The sequence below is a fragment of the Anomaloglossus baeobatrachus genome, chromosome 4, assembly GCF_048569485.1.
Source record: "Anomaloglossus baeobatrachus isolate aAnoBae1 chromosome 4, aAnoBae1.hap1, whole genome shotgun sequence".
Taxonomy (NCBI): Eukaryota; Metazoa; Chordata; class Amphibia; order Anura; family Aromobatidae; genus Anomaloglossus; species Anomaloglossus baeobatrachus.
In genome coordinates, this window is record NC_134356.1 from 410,559,353 (window position 1) to 410,573,184 (window position 13,832).

The window sequence follows — 13,832 nt, forward strand, 5'->3', positions numbered from 1 at the left end:
TGTATCAATAAAGTTATTACATTTTGTACCTATAAAAGCTCCTTTTTCCTCTGCATTTCTATTTTACTTGGAGTGGGTTCAGGGCCCAATGTTTTCATTTGATTGTACAGTTGACCCTATATAATATTAAAATTTGCCATAGGTTTTTCATTTTTTATCAGTTGAGGTCTGATACCTGGCACTTCCACCTTTTAGCTGTTACCAGCTCCGATATCTTCCATATATAGAGTATATTAGCAGAATGCATTTGCTCTGTTACACTTTTAGAAGCCACTATTAAGTACTACAGATCAGCATCATTTTAAATAATAGAAAGATTTTTTTTTTGAGCGTGGGGATGTATGTGTGTGGGGGGGGGGATTGGGGAGGTACATGGGCTGCGACTATATCTGAAAAGAACACAGGAAACCGATTCAAAACTGACAACTAATTCATGGCTCTCATTTTTTTAATGCTTCTTGGAATATCAACAGAAATCAAAGAGAAGAAGGGTGTAATATGTATTATAAAATGAGATAGATGTTGGGCAGGAGCTACATGTTGAGGTTGATTAGCAGCAGCCTCACCGTCAATGTAAAATCATCAATGCAATCACATGGTTTGGCGTATTTATTAAAGGGAACCTTCAGATATGAAGTTAATCTGCAGATTAATAGCTTTCTGATGCTGCCCGGTATCTGCACTTAGAGCCCTGCTGCTGCGAGGAAATTAACTTTTTCTTCCCGGCAGATTTGGGTTTTGATCTTAAGGATGGGCCAGAGCAGGTTTAGACCATGAATTGTGCATAGTGTGTGCTGGTTGTAACCACGCCCAGACACTGACTGACAGTACAGAGCCGGCTGTCAGTCAGTTCAGGGGGCAGAGTTACAGCCGACGCTCAGTATACACTGAATGGTGACTGAAACCGCACCGCTCAAACTTATGACTGAAAGCACAAATCTGCTGGGAGGAATAAAGTTCATTTTTCCCCGGCAGTGTGGCTCAGTGTCTGGCAGTGTCAGAATGCTAATAGCCTGCAGATTAACCCTATATTTGCAGATTAATAACATATTTTTACATGACAAGTTCTCTTTAAAGAGGTTTGCAAATTACTCAGACAACCCCTAAACAACTGCTATGTTCCCCCTATAAAATAACGACACTTTATACTTAGCTCTGGTGCTATTTCAGTAATGTCGGCACTCTCTCTCTCACCTTAGCCCTGCAGCCAATTGGCGGCTATTTCTGTTTCATTCTTTTTTTCCGTTGGATGTGACCACCATTCAGAGAAAGTCAGAGAGCAGCAGCAGCTCTCACATATTCAGGGTGTGAGTTTTGTCCAACGGAAGCGAGTGACATGGCCACTGATTGGCTGCAGGGCTCGCGTGACATAACTCACATGAGCCCTAGGAAATCCAGAGCCAATATTGATGGAATGAGTATATTTCTGTCCATTCACAGATAATTTTCTGTTTTTACCTGTTAATTTAGTAATCTTTATTAATATTACATTTCATTTGCTATAATAAAATTCTATTCTCCATGCAGTAAAATCTTGGTGAGTCTGTGAGGGTATTTTGGTTTGCACATAAGTCAAGGAAACAGAGCTAATTTGGGCAAGAAAAAAAGCACAATACATTAATGAAGAAACATGTGTCGTGTCTCCAATTACTCTGTCCTACATATTTTCAAAGTTGTCAGGGTCAGCTATGAAATGAGTAGAGATGAGTGGACCCGAATTTTAAAGTTTGGTGTTCGTACTGAACACAGACTATACAAGAAAATCAGTGTTTAAGTTTGGAGTTTGGGTGCTGTTTGTATGTTAACCACTGTACTTAGGTACACTCAGTGCTTTTGAATGGGTCGCACTGGGGGTAAAAACAGCGCTATGACATGTAGTGTATACAAACCTCCCCTAAAAATAAAAAAAATTCGCCTATTATTTTTGAAAAAAAAAAAGAATGTTTTATGACAATTTTCTAATATTTATTTAGAGAAGGGTTGGGTAATTACTGTATTTTTCGCTTTATAAGACGCACTTTTGTTCCCCCAAATTTTGGGGGAAAGTAGGGGGTGCGTCTTATAAACCGTATATACAGATTATATACTGTAGAGTCCAGGGGAGGTGGGGGGTTGCTCTGGAGCGGTGCTGGGGGCTACTGGGGGGGCTGGTGGAGGCTGGTGAAGCTGCGGGAGGGAGCCTTTGATCTCCTGCTCCCGCTCATATAATATGCACAGCCGCTGTCCATCACTGTGGTGCTGAAACCACACCGCGGAGATGGGCTGGGGGAGCTGCGCATATTATATCTGCCTGTGCTCCCTTTGATCGCACATGGACCCCTGTGTTAGATATGGCCCCCATGCTGCTGCCCATAGTAAAATAAAAAAAACTCTTTACTTACCCCCTCCAGTGTGTCTCCCCGGTCTTCCTCCTGGTGCTGTGATCATGCAAGCAGAGATTTCACTCTGTTGTGCGGATCACATGACCGGGACCGTGAACCAAGAAATGCAGGCAGGAGGCCGGAGCTCAACCCCAAGGAGGGGGACACGAGGGAGCACAGTGCTGGAGAAGGTAAGGAAAGAGTTTATTTTACTAAAAGCAGCAGCATGGGGGCGATATCTAACACAGGGTGATGTGTGCCAGCCACAGGGGGCAGTGTGTGCCAGCCACAGGGGGCGGTGTGTGCTAGCCACAGGGGGCCGTGTGTGCCAGCCACAGGGGGCAGTGTGTGCCAGCCACAGGGGGCAGTGTGTGCCAGCCACAGGGGGCCATGTGTGCCAGCCACAGGAGGCAGTGTGTGCCAGCCACAGGGGACAGTTTGTGCCAGCCACAGGGGGCAGTGTGCCAGCCATAGTGAGCCATAGGAGCCATGTGCCAGCCACAGGGGTCTGTGTGCCAGCCATAGAGGATGTGTGCCAGCAATAGGGGACATGTTGCATCACTGGGGGATGTGTGCCAGCACAAGGGGGCTATATTCAATATAAGGTGGCCATATCCAGATTAAGGGGGCTAATTTTAGGATGGGGGGGCTATGAGGGACATATACTCTATATTTGTTAGACGGACACTGGCATTATAAGACGGACCCCATTTATTAAAAAAAAATTCTCTATTCTTTCACCAAATTTGGGGGTGCGTCTTATAATCCGGTGTGTCTTAGAAAGCGAAAAATACGGTAATTTTCCGGAGGGGCCACATGTGAGACCGAGACTGTTGTGGAGTGCAGAACAAATAGGCTGAAAATAATTCTGCCCAGTATTAATATTAATATATGAAATATATTTATCATTATACATTAATATTAATTGTATCATCACTTAATATTAAAAGGAACCTGTCAGGTGCAATATGCACCCAGAATCACGAGCAGTTCTGGGTGCATATTGCTAATCCCTACCTAACCATCCCTATCTGTATCTAGTAGCAAACATAAAGAAATCTGTAGATAAATTATTTCTAACGATCCTTTCTGATATGCTAATGAGCTCAGGGACTAGTCGCAAGGGCATTAGTTCCTGTGCTCGTTCCACCTTCTTAGCATGTTAAGATACCCACAGGGGCATACTAACATGATGTGGCAGCAGAGAGGTGAGAGCTACTATGCCTTTGACGCTGCACATTCATTAGCATGTTAGCGCGCCCACAGGGGTGTGCTTACATGCTAAGGAGGCCAACTAGCCAAAGGAAGTAATGCTCTAGTGACTAGTCCCTAACCTCATTAGCATATCATAAAGGATATTTAGCAATACTTTTTCTAATTATCCCTTTATCTATAACACTATATACTGGGATTAGAAATATGCACCCAGAACTGCTCTTGGTTCTGGGTGCATACAGGACCTGACAGGTTCCCTTTAAGCAGAATTAGGTGTGCTGATATTCCACTATATGTGTGAGCCCACACACAACCCCACCCTCCTATATACATTATGAGCCTCCACATAGCTGTGGGGATGAAAGAGGGTGTTTTTTTGTATTTTATTTCAAATAAAGGATTTTTTGGTATTTGTGTATATTTCTTTTTGCTTACAGATTAGTATTGGGGGGTCTCATAGAAGCCTCCAATTACTAATCTAGGGCTTAGCGGCAGCTGTGAGCTGTTATTAACCCCTCATTAACCCAATTGCTACCGTACCAGGTCAATCAAAATGAGCTGAGTAACGTTCCGGGATTGTCGCATCTAATGGATGCAGCAATCCTTGGCAACTGCAGGCTGCTATTATTAGGCTGGGGGGGCCCAATAAGCATGGGAAGTATCAAAATTGGGGGGAGGACCGTAGGCCGGTTTTTAAAATGATTTATTTAAATAATTTTTTAAAAAGCCGCATGCGGTGGGTTTTGTTTGGATATGCAGCCAAGAGAAGCATATGGTTGGAATCTGCAGCCTTTAACCGTGCGCTTTTTCTGTACTGGGTATCATAATATGGGGGGACCCTTGTTATGATTCGGAACCATGGAAGATCACAATAGATCATTGGCAAAAAAGGTGACAAGAACATTGGCAACTAATCTGGCCGCCATCCCCTTACTAACCATCAACACTAGAAGTAGCTGAGGGTTGAACTAACATCCTATTCACCGCGAACCCAGCCGGAGAACTAGCTATCCTAAAGGAAGGAAGGATGAATAACTCTCTGCCTCAGAAATAGACCGCAAAAGGTATAGCAAGCCCCCCACATTCAAATACTACGGTGATATAGGAAAACACAATACACAGATGGATGACAGGATTAGCAAAGGTGAGGCCACATTGACTAAATAGGAAAGGATAGGAAAGGGGCTGGTGGTGGCCAGAGAAAAACCCTACAAAAATCCAAATACCTGATAGTACAAAAAGTCCTCAGATCACACGATCTGAACTCTGTCCTATATCAGGTAATCTTGTCAAACCAATGAACAGAAAACAGGAACAATTACAAATTCAAGAAGCAACAAACACATGGACTTATAGGAGCAAAACTCCAAACATAGCTGCAGGGACCTTACCAGCTAAGCAACAGAGAGAGAAGATTCCTGCATGCAAAAAAACTGACAATAACCACAGTAAATGACAAACCCAGAAAAGAACAAAAGAACAAAACAACATAAGAAAGAACCAAGAACTTATCTGGAGTAGATGTGGTCTGGAGCAAGATGAGAAGGCTGGTAAACCAAAGAATAAATGAGAACCGTCTCAGACTGCCAGCAGACCAAGGTTTAAATAGGCAGAGAGTTAGCAATGGAAACGCCCATTGCTCCAGCACACCTGGTCTCTGTCCAAACCATTCCTGGCCACAAGAGAGAGCCTCATACCAGCAAAAGCATAACTGAGATTCACAATAGACCCTATGCCAATTTATTAATTAATTTATTTATTTTTACAGCAATAGAGCTGCACACATAACGCCTCTGATTGAATGAAGTCAGACATGCTGTCACACAGTGTGCGGACGCATCTGACTGCAACCAATCAGAGACGCAGGGACTGACGATGGGCAGGGGAAGCAATGCTTATGAATGAGGGATAATCAATGGCCCTGGAAGTAGCGTTAGAGCAGGGCAGGAGACTCGGTAAGTATAACGTGCTTGCTCCAATCCTCCTATCCCTTCTTCCATCATTTTAAAGCATCGGATTCTAGTCTCCATAGATTTATGTGGGGACCAGCGTCTGGCCAGATATCCGGGATCAATTCTGGGACCAAACCAAGGTTTGTTTTTTTAACTCAAAAAAGAAAAAGTGTGTGAGCTCAACTACTGAATGGTAGGTCCAGTCTGAAATCCATCGCACAGATGCCTGGACAGAGGAAAAGATCCATAAACTAAAACAAAAAACTCCAACGTTGGAAAGACCTGACTGATGAGATGTATCATGTAAAATTTCACACTTATTTTAGTATATTAAAAATTGCTAGATGGTGGTCAGACAGTTAAAAAACAAACATGGAGGGAGAGAGGGGGGAACGAAAGACATGTTTCAGCCCCGTGTTTTCCCCACCCTCTCCCTCCATGTTTGTGTCTAACCATCTGGCAATTTTTAATGTACTAAAATAAATGTGAAATTTTACGAGATATTTCTCATCAGTCCGGTCTTTCCAGTGCTGGAGTTTTTTATTTTACTTTTTGGGTGCTTTTTTATACCCGGTTGAACCCGCCGATCCCGGGTATCTGTGAGTCCACCCATCGCTAGTCCCAAACGAATTTGGCTGTAGAACAGTGTTACCACAGACTCCTTTGTAGCACTGTAACTAAACAGTAGTCACTGATCACTGCTGTACACAAGTGAAGCTACATTAAAAATAAGCTAAACAATCAAATAGTAAAAATATATAGCAAGCATGGTGTGCTTCAGGCTGGATGTGATAGCCTAACAATGTATGCTGATGGCATTAGTTCAGTCCCAGCCTTAGTCCACTTGTCACAATACATACACAGTACATAGTAGAGTAGTGCAGACAGATATTCAGAGAAAGGCCAAAAATAACATTCCATTTTTAATACACGATTTCAAAGGATGAACTCACTTCTTCAAGTCTATAGCATTAACAACAAATTCTTTGCAGATGTCAAAATGAATAAGTCGACAGTAGAAAACTCCAGTCTTTGATGCTAACTCTTAAGTACACAATAGACAGAAATATCATCTATGCAACAATACAATATCAGAGGCAAGTTTGTAAAATATGGTAAAGTATGTTTATGGTATGATATTTGGAGTCAATAATTTGCATGACTATGAGGTATTCTCTGTTTATTCCAGAACTACAGGAGGAACATTGGTAATATATTCTTTCTTATCATTCTAATCAGAAACAAATGTTTAATGAGATTTTAACAAGCATATGAGTACTGGTCATTCATTATAAATGGTTCCTAATGTTTAACAAACATGATTTATCGGGTATTTTAGTTAATTGAACTTACATTACGTTTTTGTGATAATGTTGATGAAGTACCACTTGATAAATTAACCTCGTTGATTGGATATACCAAGGAGCTTGTTTAAAGCCCTAACACTAATTGATGAAATAAAAATGCTTCTTAAATCTTCTTAATAAATAAATAAAGAACTCCCAGAAAAAAATCATTATTTCTTATTCCCTCACAATATATTAGTTGTATAATGTGCATGTGTTTACTTACCAATCATTGTCTTCTTCAATTCTTAGCATTGCTACGATCCTCTTCAAATACACATGACAACAATTCACACTATGCAGCTCATATCAGCTTTTGTGTGGACTGAAAGAGTTGCTTTTTCAATGTAAAGGGGGCTTTACACGCAGTGATATCGCTGGTGAAAGCAACCACCCCCGTCGGTTGTGCGTCACGGGCAAATTGCTGCCCGTGGCGCACAACATCGCTCGGACCCATCACATGGACTTACCTGCTGAGCGACGTCGCTGTTGCTGGTGAACTGCCTCCTTTCTAAGGGGGCGGTTCGTGCGGCGTCACAGCGGCGTCACTAAGCGACCGCCCAATAGAAGCGGAGGGGCGGAGATGAGCGGCCGTAACATCCCGCCCACCTCCTTCCTTCCGCGTTGCCGGCGGCCGCAGGTAAGCTGTAGTTCGTCGTTCCCGAGGTCTCACATGTAGCGATGTTTGCTGCCTTGGGAACGACGAACAATCTCCGTCCTGCAACAATTAACGATTTTTTGAAAATGAACGACGTGTCAACGATAAGGTGAGTATTTTTGATCGTTAACGGACGTTCGTTAGTGTCACACGCAACGACGTCGCTAGCGATGCCGGATGTGCGTCATGGAATTCCTGACCCCGGCGATATATCGTTATTCGTCATTGCGTGTAATGAGGCCTTAAGTCTATGAGATTACCCATGTGAGTGTCATAGGTTTGCATTGAAGGCAAAGCAGCTAACAGCAGAAAATTGGAATGGCACTATTATATATATGTACTGTGTATGTATATACAATATATACTGAACAAAAATATAAATGCAATACTTTTGTCTTTTCTCCTATTTTTCATGTTCTGAGATCAAAGCTCTTAGACTTTTTCTATGTACATAAAAGACCTTTTTCTCTCAAATATTGTTCACAAATTTGTCTTAATCCGTGTTTGTGAGCACTTCTCCTTTGCCGAGATAATCCATCCACCTCACAGGTGTGGCATACCAAAATCCTGATTAGATAGCATGATTATTGCACAAGTGTGCCTTAGGCTGGTCACAATAAAAGGCCACTCTATGATGTGCAGTTTTCTCACAGCACAATGCCACAGATGTCTCAGGTGTTGAGGGAGCTTGCAATTAGCATGCTAACCTCGGGAATGTCCACCAGAGCTGTTGCCTGTGAATTGAATGTTCTTTTCTCTTCCAAAAGCCATTTCCAAAGGTGTTTTAGAGAATTTGGCAGCACATCCAAGAGGCCTCATAACCATAGACCACGTGTATCCACACCATCCCAGGGCCTCAACATCAAGTATCTTCACCTGCAAGGTTCGTCTGAGGGAAGCTCATCTAAATGCTTGTAGTCCTCACCGGGGTCTCCATCTGACTGCAGTTCGCCATTGTAACCAACTTGAGTGGCCAAATGCTCACATTTGATGGCATCCGGCACGTTGGAGAGGTGTTTTCTTCAAGGACGAATCCCGGTTTTCACTGTATAGAGCAGATGACAGGCTGGGAATTGGTGGTCACACCAGATACTGACTTATTTTTTGACCCAAAGTGGTGGGGTCTCACGACTACTGTAAAACTGCACAATTTAAAGAGACCTTTTTATGGTAGCCAGCCTAAAGGCCGCTTTACACGCTACGACATCGCTCAAGTGATCTCGTTGGGGTCGCGGAATTTGTAATGCACATCCGGCCGCTTTAGCAATGTTGTTGCGTGACACACCTATGAGCAATTTTGAATCGTTGCAAAAACGTTCAAAATCGCTAATCGGTGACATGCCCCCTATTCCCAATTATCGTTGCTGCTGCAGGTACGATGTTGTTCGTCGTTCCTGCGACAGCACACATCGCTGTGTGTGACACTGCCAGAACGAGGAACCTCACCTTACCTGCGGCCGCCGGCAATGAGGAAGGAAGGAGGTAGGCAGGATGTTCCACCCGCTCATCTCTGCCCCTCCGCTTCTATTGGGCGGTCGATTAGTGATGTCGCTATGGCACCGAACGAACCGCCTACTTAGAAAGGAGGAGGTTCGCCGGTCACAGCGACATTCCTAGGCAGGTAAGTAGTGTGACGGGTCTGAGCGATGTTGTGCGCCACAGGCAGCAATTTTCCCGTGTCGCACAACTGATGGGGGCGGGTACGCACGCTAGCGATATCAGTAACGATATTGCAGCGTGTAAAGTGGCCTTAAGGCACACCTGTGCAATAATCATGCTGTCTAATTAGCATTTTGTTATGCCACACCTATGAGGTGGATGCATTATCTCGGCAAAAGAAAAGTGCTCACAAACACACATTTAGACAAATTTGTGAACAAAATTTGAGAGAAAAAGGTCTTTTGTGTACATAGAAAAAGTCAAGTGGGTTTTACACGCTGCAACATCGCTAGCATCGGCTAGCGATGTTGAGCGCGATAGCACCCGCCCCCGTCGTTCGTGCGATATTATGTGATCGCTGCCATAGCGAACATAATCGCTAACGCAGCGTCACACACAGATACCTTGTCAGAGACGTCGCTGTGACCGGCAAACCACCTCCTTACTAAGGGGGCGGGTCATGAGGCGTCACAGTGACGTCATACGGCAGTTGTCCAATAGCAGAGGAGGGGCGGAGATGAGCGGCCGTAACATGCCGCCCACCTTCTTCCTTCCTCATTGCCGGTGGATAGAGGTAAGGAGATGTTCGCCGCTCCTACGGTGTCACACACAGCGATGTGTGCTGCCGCAGGAACGAAGAACAACATCGCTAATAAACAGGCAACGATATCTGGTTTTAGGACGACCTCTCCAAAACCAACGATTTTTACCTGTTTTGCGATCGTTTAAGATCGCTCGTACGTGTCACATGCTGCGATGTCGCTAAGGACGCCGGATGTGCGTCATTAACGACGTGACCCCGACGATAAATCATTAGCGATATCGCAGCGTGTAAAGCCCGCTTTAGATCTTTGAGTGCCACTTATAAAAATGGGAGTAAAATCAAAAGTGTTGCGTATATATATATATATATATATATATATATATATATATATATATATAGAGCTATCAAGCCCCAAAAAGGAACCAGAAGATCTCACAATGTGTCGCCCGGATACTTACTGATAAAGATTCACAAAAGCTGTGTTCTTCACACACTCTGCTTTCTTCTCTCCATGTGACATGATGTATTTCTACATACTTGACCTATATCTTTTCTATACATTGTCTTTTTGCAGCATTTCATTTCTTCCATGCTGCAGACACAGAGGAGCTGCTTCCCCATTACCAGCCATTGTTTATACCAACTTTCTAGCTTGCATTACCCTTTCACTTTTTTTACCTTCTGCCTCCCCTATTTACTCCAAAGCTGTAATCAGTGTAGAGGCTGCTGAAATCACAGACACAAAAACTGTCAATTATTCAAGTTATTGTAGGTAGATAGATCTGTGTATCAAATGCTCTCCCCGGGTGACATCAGCAGGGAAGAAGTAAAGGACTTCAGTAATTGAAGTCTCCTATTCTACCACATTTTGAAATGAATTGAGTGAACAACCTTCAAGACTGCAGAAAAAATACTATATACATTTATTTTAATTCTTGACCACAAACTCAGAGAATTCGATTCCTAGAGGTATATTTCATGGAAGACACCATGTTATTTAAATGTGTTAATGACTTTACCCTCAAGAAGTATAATCTGAGAAGGCTGGAAATACCAATGGCATATTTGATCGCAAGTAATAATTAAATTCTCACCCGTGGGGTGCAAGGAAAACAAGAAGCCATGTGTGTGTATATATAGGTAGGTGACATATTAACATAAAACAACAAATGTGGTAGAGGATTTAAAACATCTAGTTTGATAAACATTTTTAAATACAGAAATCATGTGTCAATCTTCCTAATCTCATCCAATTAATATGTTTTCTAATACTCAAATACTGAGTCTCCATTTAGTGTGTCTGCTGGGTGATTTATATGTATATATAACCTACTAAAATTATACTTATTTATTTGATTTCTTTTCCAGTCAAGCTTTAGTTAAAGATGGCGCCCAGGGGAAAGATAATAAAGGATTTACTTTGTAAACTTTGATTCTAACCTCGATTAAGCGAGAATGCACCTTCAAGGCCCAAGAACCTTTCAAGCCATTTTCTGTTCTCTGTTTTCTCTCCCAGCGTGAAACCAACATATTTGCTTCCTTTACTGTTATTGACTGAAACTGACCTTTTCCTTGTTCTTAATATTTTATATCATCTTTGCTGTTCTACTTTTGTTATATGTCTATTGCATAGGAATCCTTCTAGATACTAGCTGCAGAGAAAACCCGCCTAGAATCAATGTCTTAGGAAAAGAAAAAAGAAAAGCAATAAAAATGCTAAATAAATCTAGTCATAAATCATTGGCATACACAGCAAAATGTCATATTTGATTCAGTCCAGTTAATATAAAAAAACAAAACAATTAAACCTCCTAAAAACCAGAATCATAAAAAACACAAGGGTACAAATAATTGAAGGAATTCTGTCTTTCTCATTCTTTTACCGTTTTCTGTTATGATACGTGGAACTTCCTTTTCTGCAGGGGAAATACATCGGATTTGGTTTCCAACTACAAGTCCATCCATCTCTGAAAGGTCTTCAAATGTGCAGTTGACACCAGCAGACAGCTCCGGTACATTGTAGGCTTCCAACACTAGCTGTAAGCCATAGAATGGAAACATATTAGGAACATAACTCAAGAAATACATGAAAAAGTTATGTGGGTGAGAAAGGGGGTGAGAAAACACGACGGTACAGAAGGTTTTGTACAAATGTTATTATTACAATGTTATAAGCTCATGGAACCCTTGAAGTATATGGATAGTCTATGTATAAACACACTACAAAACCGGAGTATTTCCCTAAATAAATCTGTTTGGAATTTGTATTGATTTTCTTAACATTATTTTCTTCTTGACCAAAATTAATTTTGCTTTTTTGTACTGACATATTTAAGTAAACACTTTATACAACCAATATAGTTATTCAAATGTTTCATTACCACAGTTAAGTTTGTTTACCAAGTTAAAGAGGACCAAACAGCAGGATTTTGCTATATGAGGTAAAGGCAGTGCCATACTGATACTAATATGCTGATTGCAGCCATACCTGTTGTAGAAAGATCCGATGCTTGGTTATTTAAATATCTTTAATCAAAGTTGCAGAAAAGCACTGCACTTTGATTGACTGGTGCAACATGGACGGGTCTTTGTGGGTTGGGTCCTCATGTATATTTCTCTCCCCAATGTCCTCTGGCTTGCCCCCTTTTCCTTATTTTAATATCGTGTTTCGGTGTCATTTCTGTTGTTGGCGGCACATGCACATTGCCACAGTACTCAGGTCTTCAATAAAATGGCACTGGGGTGATTTCCGTGATTTCTGGCATTATTTTATTGAACACACTGCGGTGAAGACTGAAAAGAATCGGCGCATGCGCAGACGTAAAAAAAAAAATCTGGGCATGCGCTGAATGCTTTCTCATGGTCTTTACCACAGTGTGTTCAATAAAATGATCACCGGAGATCACAGTATGTGCATGCGCATACTACGGAGCCTTTTCAATAAAGAGCTGAGTACTGTGGCAAACAACAACAATGGTGGCGTGGCGCGATATTCAAATAAAGAGGGGGCAACCCAGGAGGATGCCAGAGGAGGAATAAATGCGAGAATACGACTCACAAAACCCGCCCATATTGCACCAGTCAATCAGTGCTTTTCTGCAACTTTGATTAAAGATATTTAATCAACCAAGCATCGGATCTTTCTATAACAGGTATGCCTGGATTCAGCATCTTAGTGCCAGTATGGCACTGACTTTACTACATATAGCAAAATCCTGCTGGTTGGTACTCTTTAAAGAGGTTACCCATTACATATACATTCATGGCCTGTCCTTAGGATAGGTCATCAATGGCTGATCTACTGGGGTCCAACACCAAGCACCCTCACCGATCTGCAATTGTAGGTGAAAACGGCAACAGCAAGCAGCCATAAATGCTCAGTTCCAGAGCTGCCTTGTCTTCTGATTGATGCCGCGGCTGGACACTGCACATCCTCTTCCTATTAATTTGAATGGGAGGCAGATGTGCAGTACCCGGCTGCAGTCACTATCAGTTGACAGGGAAGTTCCGGAACTGAGCATTTCCCGCTGCCATTACCGAGAACATCTGGTTGGTGCTAGGTGTCAGACCCCGGCCGATCAGACATTGATGACCTACCCTCAATTTAAAAGTAGTCAACAACCCATTTAAGGGTAGAATGTAAGAAAATGATAAAAAAAAAATCACCTTTCCAACATTTATTAATCCTACATTTATAAATGTCTTGCATTTATTTTGATATATAGAGAGTTTAAGATATATGCGACAGAATTATACATGTATACATATTTACCTTCTTTATATATTGTATCAAAGGTCAAGGCATATTTATTTTGTTTATTTTTACATTACTATATACCCTTCTAATGAAGTTGTCATTTGTCTCATATGTGAAGAAAATAGCTTAAGGACAATGTCATCTGTCACAATAAGAGATCATGTTAGTCTAATAAGATATAACGTACTATAGAGGTCAATGGAACCAGTTACTTGGTTACAGATATGTTCCCTGCCTTATCTTTGCTTTTTTCCATATTGTTAAAACTTGCAAATCCAAGACTTGTTTGCCTCTCACTTTTCTTCCTGGTGTATTAATTGTTTTTTGTTTTTTTTTGTGGA

General features: G+C 41.9%; 1 protein-coding gene across 1 annotated transcript in view; it reads right to left on the reverse strand.

The window, feature by feature from the left end:
• Positions 1 to 13,832, reverse strand: part of PLXNA4 (plexin A4) — a 1,083,593-nt gene that overhangs the window by 339,070 nt on the left and 730,691 nt on the right. Inside the window, exon 7 of the mRNA XM_075345346.1 lies at positions 11,618 to 11,771. Coding sequence (XP_075201461.1) covers positions 11,618 to 11,771 — 154 coding nt within the window. The remainder of the gene's footprint in view (positions 1 to 11,617; positions 11,772 to 13,832) is intronic.